The following is an 18,327-nucleotide window of genomic DNA, read 5'->3' on the forward strand; positions in this document are numbered from 1 at the left end:
GTGTTGGGAAAAAAAAATCTCTCCCATCCTTCCCAGCTTTGGTTACCATTATCCTGTTTAGCCTAGTTCACATTAACAATTTGTCTCCCCATCCCCTTTACATAGCCATTGCTACACTCTGATACCCCAGGTTCTTATAGCTTGTCTCCTTGTCATCCTCAATCTTGGCTCCTATTTGATATTGTTGCTGGAGGAGAATTGAACTATGCTGCATGTTCAGTCTGGGAATTGTGGCTCTTCAAATTATCAAAACAATTGGGAATTCCTGCCCATCTGGAAGAAACTAAGAATATTGGGAAGGAGGAAATTGTGGATGGAGCATATTATGTTGTATGCGACAGTATACTTTTCACAGGTTCTCCAATTAAGACACAGCTGCATTGTTGTAAACAAGAGTATATAATATAATTTTAGTCTTCTATGCTATTGAGCTATCTTCAACTTCTTACTGAATTCCCTACCACACATGTGCACGAGCATTGCACAAATACCTTCTCAGCTTTACTGCTGCTACATCACTCATTCATGCCTTTGTTAGCTCCTGACTTGACTATCCCGCACATCTTGAACAGCTCACCTACCCTCTGCAAACCTGAGGTCATCCAAATCTTCACTGCCTCTGTTATAACTTGTATCAAGTTTCCATTCAGCCGTCCCCCCCCATCTCCCTCATGCTCTTTGGCCTTCATTGATTCTGGTCTCGTTATGAAACTGTCATTCTTGATTGCACTTCTGTAGTGTCCTCTGCTTTTGCTTTAGTTGTCATCTCTTTCTGTAATAATTTCTTCCATGCCTACAGTTCTCTGGAGATTCTGAACTCTTGAATATTCCTGATTTTAATTACCCTATCATTGGCAGTACCGTTACCTCTTCAGGTCCTAAGTTCAGGAATTTCCTCCATAGATGTCTCCAACTCGCTACATTTTCTTCTTTTAAGATAAAACTTTGTGACCAAGCTTTTTAAATATTCTCTTACATACCTCAGTGACAAACACCCTGAAATGCTTTATATCAAGAGTGCTATATAAATGCAAGTGAAAGAACAATTCATTGCTTTCCGGGTTAACACACTGCATTGTAGGATTAAGAGTGTAGAAAAAAAATGATCCTGAACACAGTAGAACCCTGGTCCAATTTAATAATTTCTCTCTTCCTGTGATCATCATACAACGTTTTCTTTGAGAAGGCAAGTAAACATATAAGATACAAATAATTATAGAATCGTTGTGGTTCTGTTCGCCGAGCTGGGAATTTGTGTTGCAGACATTTCGTCCCTTGTCTAGGTGACATCCTCAGTGCTTGGGAGCCTCCTGTGAAGCGCTTCTGTGATGTCATTTATAGTGACTTGTACCAATCATGTTGTTCGACTGGGACAACACTACTATTATAGGACAAGCCAAACAGAGGACAGCCAGGGAATTCCTAGAGGCATGGCACTCATTCACAGATTCAATCAATAAGCACATCGACCTGGACCCAATATACCGGCCACTGCAGCAGACAGCTGGAACTGACAACCGAAAGTGGCAGGTACAAATCACTATAAATGCCGGAGGAAACATCACAGAAGCGCTTCAAGGAGGCTCCCAAGCACTGAGGATGTCACCTAGACAGGGGACGGAATGTCTGCAACACAAATTCCCAGCTCGGCAAACAGAACAACAACAACGAGCACCCGAGCTACAAATCTTCTCCCAAACTTTGAATTATAGAATTGCACAATGGATTTTGAAAAGACAGACTGAAGACAAAGAGTAAAACATTTCAAATTTCTAACATCTGCAGTAGCAGTGGAAAATGGTTGAAATACTGACCAGGTCAAGCAGCACTTATGGAAAAAGAATCTCAGTTTATTCACAGATATTGCTGACTCTGAGTATTTTCACCGTTTTCTGTTTAAATTACCAAGTTAATGAGAGCTGAGCACTTCTCATCAGTTTGTATATTATGCACACAGTTCACATGAAGGAACTGTTGTGCCTATTTCTGATTCACAAATAATATTGAAGAGAATACCAAACTGAATTTCACAATGTAGACAAGAAATTAAGTACAATTAATGAAATGGAAATGGATGATATTTAGAAAATTCCTGATTACACATGATGCTGCAAGCAGTAATGTAAAATACTCAAATGTAGACTATTGTGTGAAAACAAGTAGTGAATAGTCTAATCAATCAATCTGCAATATAACATGGAATTACAAAATTGTTATTGTACAGAATAAGGCCATTTGGCCCATTGTGTCTGCACTGACTCTCTGAATGAGCAATTCATCTAGTGCTATACCCCACCTTCCAGTCACAGCATGACTAATATTAAACAAAATAATTACATTTTGCTCATCTTTCCTAAAGGCACTCAATTCCTTGCTGGGATACAATTCCATTTGGCACTTTTTTTTGGCATTTCTTCCAAATGCTTTTATTAATGTGCTATTACTCAATAGTAAGTGACACCAGATTATTTGACTGTCTCTGGATGAAAAATGATCGCAGCAAATCCTAAACCTAGTTTACCATGCATATGTGAAAACTTCTAACAGGGGTTATTGTTGTGATTGAGAACAGGAATCTGGGGACAAAAGATTTTGAAGAAAGGCTTGTTGAGACCTTACTGAGATTTGGTTTGGTCAAGCACTGGAAAGCCAAGGGACTTATACTATTTTGGTGCACAAAGTCTGCAATAAGTATCTCTTTTTCTCAACCATCTGGTTCCCTTTCTTGTGGTTTTTGCATTGATATAGCAGCCAGAAGATTGCAAAGAAAATCACTTGGGAGTAATTTAACAGGGAAAATATTGTTTTCTAAAATAGAAACCCTAGATACTTATTCCTAGTTAACTTGTGATCAATATTGAATGTAGTTATAAAATTGTAGCAATCTCGCATAAGTGAGTGCAGATTTCAACCTTATAGATGGTAACCTTCCAAAGCAAATTGCCTCTGTACAATCTGCCCCGTTTTCATCCCAGCTTATTGGCCAGCTGACAAAGTAGGAATATGTTTGCACATATGAAGAGGTCTGTGGATGAGGCTGTATTCAGATTTCTAAGTAGAATGTTGTACATGCATTTGCACCAGTATTTGTTATCAAAATTTTTGAATTTTTCACCTGACATGTTCTTTGTTCAATTAATACTTTAATAAGCTAAAATTTCAACCTTAAATCATTAAAAAAAGAGTATGGGGTCCAGTGACATGATATATTCACCAACACACTGTCTGTAGAACAATTTATGCATTCATTCATGTGACAATCCATAGAAAGGAGAGCATTCCTATCTTTTATTTAGGCTGTAAAAAGAGCAAGGACACTTTTTTAAACACACAATAATCTGCATTTGGATAGCAACATTGTACAACTTCCTGAGGTGTTTTAGGTACTTAAGTAGCAGAATAAAAAGCTAATTATGGGGAGGAAAATGCTTTAGGAGCAAAAGTATGGAACTTAATTAAATATATGTGTTTCTAAAATTACCTGATTGCTTGAAATAGGAAAACAATAACTATTCTTGTTTTTTTTAGAGCACAGATTTGAGGTAGTTGTGGAATGTAAAATAACCATCTTGACTGCAAAGGCTTTTTTTTGATACATCGGGTTTAATTGGCGTCAGATCTATTATTTGGGCTAAATTTAACAAAAATCATATAAATTGGGAAACACAGTCATCCCTGCTCAAAGTGCAGCAAATACCTCCCAACACTAAATGTTTATGGAAGATTTACAAAAACCTGTACTTTGAGTAAGAATTTGTCTTGTAGCGAGGTGGGTAAGAAGTAGAGCTATTTGTGTTTTTTGTAAAACTCCCTATTGGGAATGTAGGTGAATTAAGACGTAATTCTATAACTGTATGTTCAACGGTTCATTTTTAAAAATAAAGTCAATTGAATTTACAAGCAAGAAAATCTAATGAGATTTGGTTGCTTTTCCAAATTGAACTGTTGTTCTTGTAGGTGTTTGATGCTAGTTATGAAAGAAGTGTAGATCCTGAGCTAGCTTGTTCATTCCCAGCAACATATTTGCTTAGTGCTTTCAGTGAACATTAGAGGTATTTTATAACATCAGAGAAAAGGTTAACATAAAAAAGAACAGATTTATGATCTCGCATTTGAAATAGAAACTTCTGTGCTTCTACCCAGAAGATTTGAATCCTCAATGAATTTGTGAGTCCTTTACAATTTCTGTGCAAGGTTAAAAAACAGTTTCTAGTTCCTGAATATTTCTTAAAAATCTGAATTAATGCTTAAGAAATAAACATCCAAGTTCTAAAAGTTATAGCTGAACAGAAATTGGAGTAGAAAATATTTTTCTGTACAGCTGGAATCTTTATTCTCAGCTTCAATCACCTCAACTGTTAAGTTTTACAAGATAACCTCAAGTTCAGTGCCAAATTTGTTCACCAATCCATTATCTCTGATATTATTTCCATAATGAAGAGTGTTTGAAAGCTAAGTTTCAAGGCTTTCGGCTGATACAGAATTTGATGTATATTTTCATTAAAAGATGGAATGATTTTGAATTTGCTGCTGCTGGTTACTTTATTTCATTTCTTATCTGAATTGAAAAGTATCCTACCATCTGTTTACCTTATTAATGGCTGTGCACAGTTTAGAAATATTTTCAGCTTTAAGTTTGCCAAATAAATCTTCTAGTATTTAGCTTTTATTTTGGAAATATATTAAAGTAATTTCAAGTAATTAGAGTAAATTTAGCAACTTGAAAAGGGAGGTCAATATTTAGCTGGAAATCAGTCCTTCACTGTTTAGATTATATACATATGATATCAATTAAAAATGATAATCCCATTTTAAATTTCTATCACTGGTTAAGAAGCCATTGACAATAAGCAATAAATGGAACAAACAGCATAAGTCTGATCAAAGTAAGAGTTTCCATTTTATAATTCCTTTTGCAAAATGAGGACATGCCAACATGCTTCAGGGTCAACTAGTTTTGAAGTTAATCATTATTGCAGTTGTAAAAAAAATTTATAACAACTTTGCACAAAGAAAAATCTGATAAAACAGCAATGAAATTCATGACCAGACCATCTGTTTTAGTGATTAACAGCTGATTGTTGGCCAGGACACCGAAATGTTCTGGCTCTCTTCGAATAATGCTTTTGGATCTTTTAGATTCACCTGACAAGAGCAGATGGGGTCTTGGATTAGTGTCCCATGGAAACAGCACTTCCAATAAAGCAACATTGTACAGGATTAAAACGTCAGCGAGATTATATGTTCAACATCTTGACTTAACTACAAGTATAGTAACACTGTGAGAAGTCATATATAATAACCAACCTGAAGAACAAGTGTATTATCTTTAATTATCGACCACACGCTCTTCCCTAATCTTTGGTTTTATGAACTGTCACATCAATACTTCAGAGGTTATGTCACTGTCAACCACACCTCCAATTACTGATATAGATATGTGTGAAAAATCAACAAGTACTGCACCCAATTTCATTCTTCCAAATGAGCAAATATGAGAGATTTGAAAATGCATTAATGCAGAAAAATTGCTATACAAATTTTACAGTTAACATTTGTCATTTATACTTGGCATTGTACTAAAGTTAGCCTGATTTATTTCTTGAGAATTGTATAGATCATTTAAAATAAACCTAAGTAACTGTGAATATATCTACAAATATGTTATAACAATGAAAGACTTGAAACTGGTTCTTATGCTAAATGTTGAAAAATTGGTAGAAATGTCTTAAATCTGCATGGCCTACTACTATATACAGTAAAGCACAGCCAAACTGTATGTCTATTCTATTTACTTCCTCTTCCTCATAATGTTATAGATTTTTGTTAATGTCTATCAGTCTCAGTCTTGGTAATTTCAATTGACTTAACATTCTCAGCCTTTTAGGAAAAGGAAGTCCAGATTTCCATATACTGAAACAACAGAAGAGAAGCAAGATTTCACTAGGTTCATTCCACCCCAAATTTGATGGAACAGAATCTCAGCCTGCCTCTGAAATCCTGATGCATAGTATGGTGACTTGATGACCTCGCTAGCTTGAGCTGGCAACATGCATCCACATAGACACATTGCACCATTTTGAAAATATATTTTCTTCAATGTTGTTTAGTGGAGCAAAGGAAATAAAGTGGGATCCGAACGAATGCACTCACTTCTGTGCAGACACATCAAGCCTTGTGGGCAATCCTTTTGGGGGATCAGTCACCTCCCCCTTAGAGACTTGGCACTAGCATTCCATCAAGCTCAACAGAAGGTACAAAGTGCCAACCTCTAAGGGTGATCAGTCATCAGATCTCCTTTGGCCCTTGACCACTGGAAAAAGAATGAAACAGAAAACAATGAAATGGGAGACATAGGTGGAATCCTGGTGGAGTCAGGTTCTATTCATCCTTGTGAATTGATATATTCGCGTCTCTACATAGTTGGTTACTCTCACACAAACACTTGATGGAAAACAGAAAATCTGCCTCCTTCAACAATAAATTAAATAGAAAATCAGGATGGCAGTCCCTCGAGCAATTTAAAATGAATATGAATTTGGATTGTACTTCCTCAAATGGTGAGCTAAAGTTGCTCGATGCAAATTTGAAGATGGAAAGGATATGTAATTAAACAAGTTAGTGGTTTACCTCAGCCCCACTGCTTTCCAACTTCTTCCATTCTAGAATTCTGGGTGAAGAAGCCCACAGCTGACCTCCCTGACCTGCTAAACATTGAGACACTTCAGTGGCCAATTAATGGCTACTTACTAACATTGCTAGTATGAATCCAGTGGCAGCTGAGACTGTTATCAACTTGCTACATCAGGGGGTAGGAGGGAAAGCTCTGGTTCAAAAGGTATTAAGTATATAATCGAAGGATTGGACATCAGGTGGAGGGATTCAGGAGGCACAGCCTGCTTTTATTGTTGAAAGTCCTACACCTCTTTCTCCATGGGCTTCCCCTGCAAACCTCTGCATGACTTATATATGGTTTGGCTACTCTGTGATCCTGCAGAATGTAAGTGGTCTTTTTTCTGCAGCAGCCACTACCTTTCCTGTCATGTAGTGGATGAGATGTCTCAACAACAGTAAATTATTTTTCCAGATAATATTGAATGTGAGTTTTTTTCAATTTTCTCAGATAACCAATATTAGAAGCTTTAACAGACTTAAAAATATCAAAATGATGAAATATCCTTAGGTGTTCAGAATTGCACCTGACAGTTCCAATCTTCACCAGCCCCCAACAAATACTTAACCAGAATTCCAAAGAATAATGTATTTCAATAACAATGATCATAGAATCCCAACAATACAAAGTTGCTTTATGCAGCTACTAGGATTAATACTAAATGAAAGCAGTTAAAACATTTCCATTCAGAAAAATATAAAGACAGTAGAAATTTTCAAATTTAACAAATGAATCTATCTTTACTGTATAAATGAATTCAGGTTTGTGTATTTCCATTAATGCAGGTGTTTATATCAAGTTTCCAGCAGTTACAATATTGTCATAAAATTATTCAACGTGGAAGGATAGCATGTAGCTCATCCTGGCTTTTTGAAAGAGATAGCCAATTAATTCTATCCTCTTGCTCAGACCCCATAAAACCTCACCTCTGAACGGTAGGGTTCGGGGCCTAGCTTTGCTGCTCCTCTCCCTTGTAAAACTGCTGTCTTTTGTGTACAGCTGTCAATGTTTTTTGTAAACTGTTTTGTAATTTGTTTAATAAAATAAAAAAAAAATAAAACCTCACCTCATCATTTTTTTGATTCAAGTATTTACCCACTTTCTTTTGAAAAGTGCTTTCGAGTCTGTTTCTACAATTTCAGTTAGTGCATTCCAGATCATAACAAAATGCAGTATTTCTTTTTTCTGTTCATGTCATTCTTTTACCAATAATTTTTAACTGTTATCTTTTGCCCCACCTGCATGTAAAATTTCTTCTCATCTACTCCATCAAAATCTTTCACAATTTTGAACACCTTCCCCAAATCTGTTGTTAACCTTCTATGCTTTAAAGAGAAATATCCCAGATTCTCCAGTCACTCAAGTAACCGATGTCCTTTATCTCTCAGACATTTCTAGTAAATCACCTCAGCCCCATCTCCAAGGCCTTGACATCCTTCCTCCAGTCTTTCTCCTTGCTTTGGCCACAAAATCTCAGCTGAAGCTTAACCAGTGTTCTATATTTTCACCTTAAAATGGCATTTTTTGTTATAACTGCATCAGTCTGCAGATGGAAAACAAGCTACAGTCTGGTTTGGTTACAAATTACCAATAACTTTACAAAATACACAACTAAACACAAGAAAAACAAGCTATTTGTGATAGAGAACCAAAATGTTTGCACTTACTAGGGATTTTAATAATCTCAAGTCTGCAAATATGCACAGTTTTCAAACTGTAATAACTGTTTCATTCTGTACTTTAAAAGAAATGCTTTCCTGATTGAATTAAATGGATTGACACTTATATGAAAATATAAGGGCCAGATTTTCCACATTTTTGTAAGTCTATACTATAAATGTTAAATAAACAATGTAGACTACCTCTTTCTCCAATCACATATTCTGTCACCCTCATTTGTGTGCATATACATTTATACAAGCACACATATAGATTCAAGGTTATATTCATCAATGGACCATGCCATCTAATATGAACAAAAACGTACATATCGTACTGGCACGGAATGCTTTCTTTCTTGCTGATAATTACTGGAAATGAGGACTACCATTCTGATCGTCCAAGTAAAAAAGGAAGGCTTTTTTGTTTAATCAGTATATACACAGTCGTGGCTTTTGTAATAAGCTTATCTTTAAATAATCAGAATCTTTGATAGCTAATTCTACTTGCTTTATAAACTAACTAAAGTGAGTGGATATCTGATTTGACACTTTCCTTCATCTTGCTTGCCTAGCAAAGTAGCAATCAGGATGACAAATGACAGATCTCCAATCTCTTCAAAATCAAACCTAAGCAATAGAACAAATTTTTGAATGTTTCCCAATGCTATCTAGTTAACAATGAAAAAATAATGATATTTGGCACCCTTATTACTAACATATAAATTGTATTTTAAAGAAAACAGTACCATATATCATTAGACATCAAAAGCTTGATATTTAACATATAGATTGATGTAAAAAGCTTTCTATTTCTCATTCTCCTTTAATAATTGTATATTGATATTACAGAACAAGACACACTTAGAAATTGCAATCTGCAATGGCTAGTCAGTAGACAGGGCACAGAGGGAAAGGTCATACACATGACCGTTATACTTAAGATGTAAACATGTAAACAGTTATATTGCTAGTATAGCTTGGGTCAGGAAAAAGGATATGCAACAGCACAAACACAATATTCCCAGTTATCCAATATGTGTTGGCCTTGTTTGTCTTATGATTTGGATCATATTTGCACAACTATGTCTGGCAGCAACTCTTTTGAACACCCTTCAATTGATTTTCCATTAAACTATCTCCCTATCTTCCAAATTACATTTCAAATGGACCTTTTCTTCCCTTTATAACACAATAAATTAAATTTTAACCCTTTAAGTATAAAATTATCACTGAACAGTATATTTTATATTAAGCACTTTTATCCCCTTTACTCCCCAGTATTTCAGTGCTTTGAACTCTTAACAGTCTCATCCACAAGGAAAGCTAAGTTCCTGCACTATTCTTAGCTCTAGGATCAACTTCAAATGGCATCAAGAGCTGTTCCTACTGTGCTTTATAAACTTTGTCTCATAAAAAAATTTCTTGCTTTTGACTGAAACACAAGTTATCATAAATAGAACTAAATTAATGTGAACAGAAATGTTGATACACTGGTCCAGTTCTTTGTAATCTTAATCGTAAAAATATGTGGTGTCATCAATATGGCCTCTTTAAATTCATGGAGAAGCAAATATTAGTAACTGTCTTTGTCTTTCCAGTTTGTTACCCACTGCTTCTTCTGCGTTTTCTTTTTTGTAAAGCCTTCTGTAATAAAATAGCGCTCTTCTTTGCGGATCTTCACAGCATGATACTTTGGCATGCTCCTGTAGTATCGTGTTCTCTTGAAGAAGCCACACTGCTCGAAAGAGAACAGGTCAGAAAAAAATATAATATCATGCATTTAACACTGCAATTAATTTGTGAAGAAGTGACTGACCAATACAACTGCTGTGGGCATGCGTCATCTGTGGGTAATTCTTAGGAGATCAGATAAGAGTGCACGAAAGAAAAGTGGGAAATAAATCAAGGGGATCCCAAAGATATTTTATCAGTACGTAAGAGTAATAAGATAACTAAGGAAACAGTACTCCCCACTAAAGACCAAAAAGAAAGCCAATGCATAGAGGTGGAAAATTTGGGTATGCTTCTGAACATTTTGCATCTGTCTTGACAAAAGTGGGGGGTGGGGTGATGTATAACTTTAGGTGAGGAGTGTGTGATATTTGGTATGATAAAATGGGGTCAGAGAAAGCTTGAAAGAAATAAGTGTCCTTGAAAGTGGAAGAGTCACTAGAGCCAGATGAAGTATATCCCAGACTGTTAAAAGACACCAGCGAGGAAATAATACATGATCTGACTTTCCAATTCTCCTTGGATGTAGCAATTGTGTCAGGGGATTTGAAGACTGTTAACATTATACTTTTGTTTAAAAATCGCATAAGGTATAGAACAAATAATTGAGTAAAGTAACCATTGCCCCATTCTGCCATTAGAAAGAGAGAGTTGACCAGAGGTGGTTTAACCTGAAGGTCACCATACCTCAAGCAAAGGGAGAAGTTGAGATAGAAGGACCTTCATGATACCGTCAGCTGGTGCTGGAATCAAACCCATGATATTGGAATCACTTGACATTGCAAACCAGCTTTCCAGCCAACTGGGCTAAATGACCCCATTAAATAATTACCGACCACTCAGTCTAATCTCAGTAGTGGGCAAATGATTGGAGTTAATTCTGAGTGGGTAAGGTGAGAACTCTGAGACAGGCAGTCAGCATCACTGAAAGGAGTGTGTGACATGAGGACTACACAGCAGGCAGTCGCAGACAGAGTTAGGTTCATTGCAGCAGATTGAAAGTGGTTCTTATTGTACTACAAAGAAAGATGCTAGCTGTTTGGTGAGATTCTGGTAAGTGGTTAAGGTAATTTTCATTCTTCAGTTTTAATATACATACACAAATTGGTGGTAAAGTTAATAAAACATGTAAAAGATAACATAAGTAAGTAAATATAATTAAAAGTTAAATTGGGGTAGCACGGTGGCTCAGTGTTTAGTACTGCTGCCTCACAGTGTCAGGGATCCGGGTTCAATTCCAGCCTCAGGCGACTGTCTGTGTGGAGTTTGCACATTCTCCCTGTATCGGCGTGGGTTTCCTCCAGGTACTCTGGTTTCCTCCCACAGTCCAAAGATGTACAGGTTAGGTAAATTGGTCATGTTAAATTGCTCATGGAGTTAGGTGCATTAGTTAGGGGGAATGGGTCTGGGTAGGTTACTCTTCGGAGGGTCGGTGTGGACTAGTTGGGCTGAAGGGCCTGTTTCCATACTGTAGGGAATCTAATCTAATCTGAATAATTAAAGCTCATTTAGGATATAATTTAGGTGATGTGTCAAAGCTGCAGCATATGGGAACTCCTTGGTAGCGTTATGATCCAGGGCAAATTCATTTGCAATAATTGTTTGAAGTTCAACTTGCTTGAGCTCAGAGTTTATGAGCTGGAGGCTGAACTACAGACACTGCAACACATCAGGGAGGAGAGAAGGAAATAACACTCCATTTGGGATAGGATCTTCCTTCTCGGTCAGTAGTCAGGAACAGGAAGGTATAACTGGCAGTGAGGGAGGTAAGGGGACACAGACTGGAAGGAGTGTCAATCTCTGTCATTGTTAAACAGGTTTGGAGTTCTTTGAATGAGAGCAGAATCGAGAGGTTGAATGCGAACACCGACCATGACATATTGGCACAGGAAGCAATTCAAGCAGGGGAAGCAACTTGGAATATAGTGGTGACAGTATGGTAAGGGAGGTTGATACTGTTCTCTGCAGTGAAGAACAAGATCCCAGATGGCTATGTTGTCTGCTAGGTGCGAGGAATCAGTATATCAGCTCAGCGTTGGAAAGGACTGTAGTTCAAAGTTTGTGCGAAGATTTGTAGCTCGGGTGCTCGTTGTGGTTCTTTTCGCCGAGCTGGAAGTTTTTGTTGCAAACGTTTCGTCCCCTGGCTAGGCGACATCATCAGTGCTTGGGAGCCTCCTGCGAAGCGCTTCTTTGATGTTTCCTCCGGTGTTTATAGTGGTCTGTCCCTGCCACTTCCGGTTGTCAGTTTCAGCTGTCCGTTGTAGTGGTTGGTATATTGGGTCCAGGTCGATGTGTTTGTTGATGGAGTTTGTGGATGAGTGCCATGCTTCTAGGAATTCCCTGGCTGTTCTCTGTCTGGCTTGCCCTATGATAGTAGTGTTGTCCCAGTCGAATTCATGTTGCTTGTTGTCTGCGTGTGTGGCTACTAAGGATAGCTGATCGTGTCGTTTCGTGGCTAGTTGATGTTCATGTATGCGGATTGTTAGCTGTCTTCCTGTTTGTCCTATATACTAAGGACTGTAGTGGGTTGGGGAGGATCCAATGGTTGTGCTCCATGTCAGCACCAATGATAAGGGGAGAAATAGCTATATATGGAATATAGCTTCCATATATTCCTAGATGTACGGAATGAGAATATGTAGAAGAATATTCTACATATATTCTACCACAAGATATGTAGAATATGTGGAAGTAGGTGCTAAATTAAATCTGGAACTTCAGAAGTTATAATTTCTGAATTGTTATCTGAGCTGTGTGGAAATTTGTACTGGGTACATAAAATCAGAGAAGTGAATACATGGTTCAAAAATTAGCATGGAAATGTGGATTCTGGTTTGTGGACCACTGGTGCTCGTAATGGACTATATAACTGGAATGATCAGTATCTGAACCGTGTTGGAGCCAGTGTTCAGTGCAAATCACATATTTATTATCATTAAATTGGATTAAATATGTTGCAATATAAACAGTATGGTGGTATTAGATAGGTCCCACGTGATATGGAAAGTTTCATATTAAAAGTGCCCCTTGTGTGATAAAGGCCAAATCAGCTGAGGTTGGTCATTTACTTCTCCACTTTTACACACAGGAAAGAAAAGAGATGAAGAAATATCAAAGATCAGTAACGATGGGCATCCACCAATCAAAGTTTTCTAATAAAATCATTACAATTCAATGCAATAATCATATAATATATTTAGTCTATAAAATGCTATATCAGTAGGAGGATAAAAACAGTTAGTAAGTTAGAGAAGAAACCAGATAAATCTGGAATTTGTTAGAAAGAAAAACAGCAGAAGATTAACCCACACCACATAGAGAAAAGGGAAGGAAAATCAGAGTTGTTTATGAAACAGATTAAAGTAGTCCTTTCTGCTAAAGTTCTTTTTGGACATGGGAAAAAGTGTCACAACATTTTATAAATAGTTGATTTAGCATTTTGGTATTATAAAATTTCGACTTCACAAAAATACAAACAGAGTAAAGGTGTTAAAGAAGCGAACTAAGCAATCACAATCTTAAAAGTGAACATCACTATCACAATTCATATACAAATTGTTACAATTTCCATGAACATAACCACTTTGTTCATGAAGAAAACAATTTAAGTGGTGTAGTTAGAAATTACTGTTGGGGATAAGGACAAATGCTTTTCTGGCTGATGCTGAACTAGCTAATCCAGAGTACATCAGGAAGGACAGTATAACTGCCCTCAGATTTCCCACTCGCTATTGCTATTGGAATCACTGCTGTTGAAAATGTAAGTGTAAATATTCAGTGAGGTCAGAATTAAGCTCACTCAAGTCCTCTGCTATTCCTTGGCTTTCTGACATTTAGGAATGAACTTTTCTCCAAATTCCTGGATGAAATTAAACAGGAGAGTAGTGGCAAAAGGAGCGAAGTTGGACAGCAAAACCAATTATGGGAAGTGTTTAGTTATGATAAGATGTACTTTAGATGAACCAGCTGTTCTTTTGCTGCCAGTTAATTTTTGTAAATCCAATTTATTGAACAATTCACAAAAGGCCTGTGAGGGCAACTCATTCCTCAAGATAAAGCTGTTCTTTCAGCAGTGAGGTGGAGGAGAGTGGGGAAAGGCAAATCCCATGACAATGTCTGTCAGTAAAAGTTAACGTATAACTTGAACAACCTGAATCTTGAGAAGAATTTATATGAAAGATTATTCTTGGAGTGATTAATATTTAAAGAAAGGGAAAACAGACATCTAGCTTATTATATTTTTTCCAAGAATAAATCCCCAAGCACCTCCATACCACACCCTATTCAGTCACTGCACCCTGTATTACCAAAAAGTGCAGGAAGCGAAGTTGGCCAGCATTAGTCACAATCAGTAAGCCGCCTAGTTTCTGAAGGCTGAATCTTGATTTCAGCCTTTTGCTTTTTGGCTTCATACATCGCTCGTGTGTTCGCCCTCCTGAAGAAACCACACTATAAAGAAGGAAGTTATTAAATTAAATTGATCAACAAACTGAAATTGACTTTACAAAAAAACGGATCCAATACTTTCTTTTCACAAGAAAACTACAGATGAGTCTATCTATTCCTTGTGGTTGCAGGGTTCCAAGGTGGGAAATGAGGTGTTTTCCTTCAGGCATCAGGTGGTTAGGGTTTGTCGATCAAGGAGGCCCAGGACCTGCATATCCTTGGTGGAGTGGGAGGGGGAGTTGAAGTGTTCAGCCACGGGGTGGTGGGGTTGGTTGGTGCGGATGTCCCAGAGACGTTCTCTGAAATGATCCGCACGTTGACGTCCTGTCTCCCCGATGTAGAGGAGACCACATTAGGTGCAACGGATACAGGAGATGACATTTGTGATGGTACAGGTAAATTTCAGTTGGATGTGGAAGGATCCTTTGGGGTGAGGGGGGAGGTGTGGGTGCAGGTTTTGCACTTCCTGCAGTGGCAGGGGAAGGTGCTGGGAGTGAGGTGAGGGCTGATGGATGGCGTGGATCTGACAAGGGAGTCGCGGAGGGAATGGTCTCTCTGGAACACTGATAGGGATGGGGAGGGAAATATATCCATAATGTTGGGGTCTGTTTGTAGGTGGCAGAAGTGGCAGAGGATGAATCGATGTATACAGAGGTTGGTGGGGTGGAAGTTGAGGACCAGGGATGTTCTGTTCTTGTTGCATTGGGAGGGGTGGGTTTCAAGGGCGGAGGTGTGGAAAGTGGAGGAGATGCACTGGAGGGCATTGTCGACCACGTGGGAGGGGAAATTTCACTCTTTGAAGAAGGAGGCCATTTGGGATTTTCTATGGTGGAATTGGTCATCCTGGGAACAAATTCGGCGAAGGCGGAGGAATTGGGAATAAGAGTTGGCATTTTTGCAGGAGGCAGGGTGGGAGGAGATATAGTCCAGGTAGCTGTGAGAGTCGGTGGGTTTGTAGTAGATGTCTGTGGTGAGTCGGTCGCCAGAGATGGCAATGGAGAGGTCCAGGAAGGGGAGGGAGGTGTCCGAGATGGTCCAGGTGAATTTGAGGTTGGGGTGAAAGACGTTGGTGTAGTTGATGAACTGTTCAACCTCCTCATGGGAGCACGAGGTAGCGCCGATTCAGACATCGATGTAACAGAGGAAAAGATGTGGTCTCCTCTACAGGATGCCAACTTACGGATTGTTACAGAGAACATCTCTGGGATACTTGCACCAACCAACCCCACCTTCCTGTGGCTGAACACTTCAACTCCCCCTCCCACTCCACCAAGGACATGCAGGTCCTGGGTTCCTCTATCGCCAAACCCTAACCACCTGACGCCTGGAGGAAAAACAATTAATCTTTTGCCTTGGAACCCTGCAACCACATGAGATTAATGTGGATTTCACCAGCTCCCCCCCAACTCCCCTCCTTATCCCAGTCCTAAGCGTCCAACTTGGCACCGCCCTCTTGACCTTTCCATTATCTTTCCCATCTATCCACTCCACCCTCCTCTCTGATCTATCACTTTCTTCCCCACCTTCATCTACCTAGTGAATTCCAAGCTACCTTCCCCGCCGAGTCCCGACCCCCTCTCAGCACCGTAGCTCACAAGCCTCATTCCTGATGAGGCTTATGCCCGAAACGTCGATTCTCCTGCTCCTCAGATGCTGCCTGGCCTGCTGTGCTTTTTCAGCACCATGCTCTCGACTACTAATTCAGTGAAGCAGTATTTCATTATATCAGTCCTCAAGTTATCGTTACTAGTTTGATCATGTGTTCTTCTGTCGTTCTTTGAAAACTTGATTAGAAATAGTATTCCAGAGAACAATTTCATTTAACTGTTGAGGTCATCTTTCAAAGCTTCGTCTTTGGCAAAAAAAACTTAATATTTCACCGACATTCCTTCATAATTTAAGATCAAATTAGCAGCTTTTTTACACTGCCTGTAATGCTTGAATGGTTATTTTGCTTCTTCTGATCAGAACAATGTGCAGTATTTAAACTGTATCACTATCAAACGTTCTGACTCATACTTTACAGTTTTGTCTGTAGTTCAACATCCAATTGACTGCAACTCTGTGTAAGATGGACATGCTAAATGTTGAGCTTAGTCAGACTCCTAAGCCTCTTCAAGTATCACCCCAAGCTATTTTAATCACATTCAAGTTTGTTTTCTACATCCCTTCCTATGCCATAATTAACATTTCACATTTTGCTGTTATCTTTGCATAAACTGTTTGCAGCTTTTTTTAGTTTAACAAATTCAAAGTATGATGATGAAATAACGGGGGGGGGGGGGGGGGTGGAATCATTTTGTACTAGAATACACACTAGTCAATTAATAGGAAAGTCAGAGTGACAGAAAATAATGAAGTCTAAATCAGAGCTATGCTGTCTGCATGTGAATGCATAGAGTATTGTTAATACGATTGGTTATAGTTACAGTCATAGATTATCACATGGGATTGTGATGATGCATTGATAAAACAGCCCTGGCTGGGTTGGGGAAGGCCTGATTGGGTGTCATATATTTCTGGGAGAAAGTGAAGTCATAGATGCTGGAGATGAGAGTCAAAAAGTGTGATGATGGAAAAGCACAGCAGATCAGGCAGTATCCGAGGAAAAAGAGAGTCGATGTTTCGGGCATAAGTCCTTCCTAATGAAGGGCTTATGGTTGAAACATTGACTGTCCTGTTCTTCGGATACGACCTGACCTGCTGTGCTTTTCCAGTGCCACACTTTTCAATGACTGTTGAATATTTCTGGTTACAAGATATTCAGAAAAGACAAGTTTTGGTTAAAAAGAGTACTGTATTTTCAGAAAAAGCATATATTCGGAGGGTTCAAGGGCAAAATTAATTTGGCTAGAGCCAAAGATGCAATTATATTGCTTAGTATAATCTATAAATACCCACTAAGTGAGAAAAATATAGAGTAACAAACCTATAAGGAAATTTCAAATAGCTGCAAACATCCTGCTATCAAATAAATTTGAATATGCCACTTTGCATGCTTAATTTGTAGGTCAAAACTGACTTAAACGAGCAGAAAGCAATATTAGAACTAGGTGCCCAGCAACAGGAAGTTGAAAATATGTCAATGTGGCAACTCTTCATAGATGACCAGTCGTACAGTAATCATTGAAAGATCAATAATTTCTTTGGTATACATTTATGCCATTTTGTCTCAGTTACGCAAATTTATCAATACAAAGTATTTTTATAAATACAAATCACCACCTAAACATCATACTGAACAAATTGCCAAAAATGTTGTGAAGCGTGAGATAAACCAAAGTCTTTAATTGCATCAAACAATTAATTGATCTTAATTCCACACTATGAATGAAAAATTTAAAACTGCTTGTCATCACTTGAAACACAAAGTCAAATTATGATTATAGATTGGCTACAAATGATTTGCAGGACTCTAACGCCTTCACAATAGCCTGTTATATTCCTTTTTCTTCATACTTTATTACATGGACTTATTTTATTCAAACTGCATTCTCTTGACAAGTTTCTAGATGGATCTTTTTGATTAAAATAATGTTCTCATGAAACATTTGATCAAAGAAAGGCCAGATGTTCTGCAGCACCGAGTTGCACATGCAGCATTTAATTTGACCAAAGGAATTCTATACTTCATGACTGAATAGCCAAGTGCAAGGAGATACAACTAAATATTTGATAAGATAATGACATTTGAACAAAATATCTGTTGAATTATAATGTATTATACAATCTAAGCCATTGACCTGTTAAATACTTAATTACAAAAGAAAACCTTAATCTCTTTGAGGGCCTATTTTTCATGAAAATAAAACAAAC

At 37.9% G+C, this 18,327-nt stretch overlaps 1 protein-coding gene and 1 long non-coding RNA gene across 8 annotated transcripts in view; one reads left to right on the plus strand and one right to left on the minus strand.

Annotated features, from left to right (window-relative positions):
* LOC122539936 (uncharacterized) overlaps positions 1-18,327 on the plus strand; it is a 77,151-nt gene that overhangs the window by 8,580 nt on the left and 50,244 nt on the right. The window lies entirely within an intron of this gene.
* The window catches only part of itga3b (integrin, alpha 3b), a 167,652-nt gene continuing 150,417 nt past the window's right edge, over positions 1,093-18,327 (minus strand). Inside the window, exons 25-26 of one of the 3 annotated variants that reach the window (XR_015752495.1) lie at positions 7,735-10,069; positions 1,093-7,594 (exon numbers count right to left, since the gene is read on the minus strand). Coding sequence is in view for 2 of the 3 variants with exons in the window: in XM_043675133.2 (XP_043531068.2) it covers positions 9,908-10,069 (162 nt within the window). In the remaining variant the exon portion in view is untranslated. Of the gene's footprint in view, positions 10,070-14,372; positions 14,515-18,327 lie in introns of all 3 variants that reach the window. The other 2 variants (XM_043675134.2, XM_043675133.2) reach the window with 2 other exon arrangements.

The sequence above is a fragment of the Chiloscyllium plagiosum genome, unplaced genomic scaffold (assembly GCF_037043375.1).
Source record: "Chiloscyllium plagiosum isolate Xiang-an unplaced genomic scaffold, Cpla_swu_hap1 HiC_scaffold_32, whole genome shotgun sequence".
NCBI lineage: Eukaryota > Metazoa > Chordata > Chondrichthyes > Orectolobiformes > Hemiscylliidae > Chiloscyllium > Chiloscyllium plagiosum.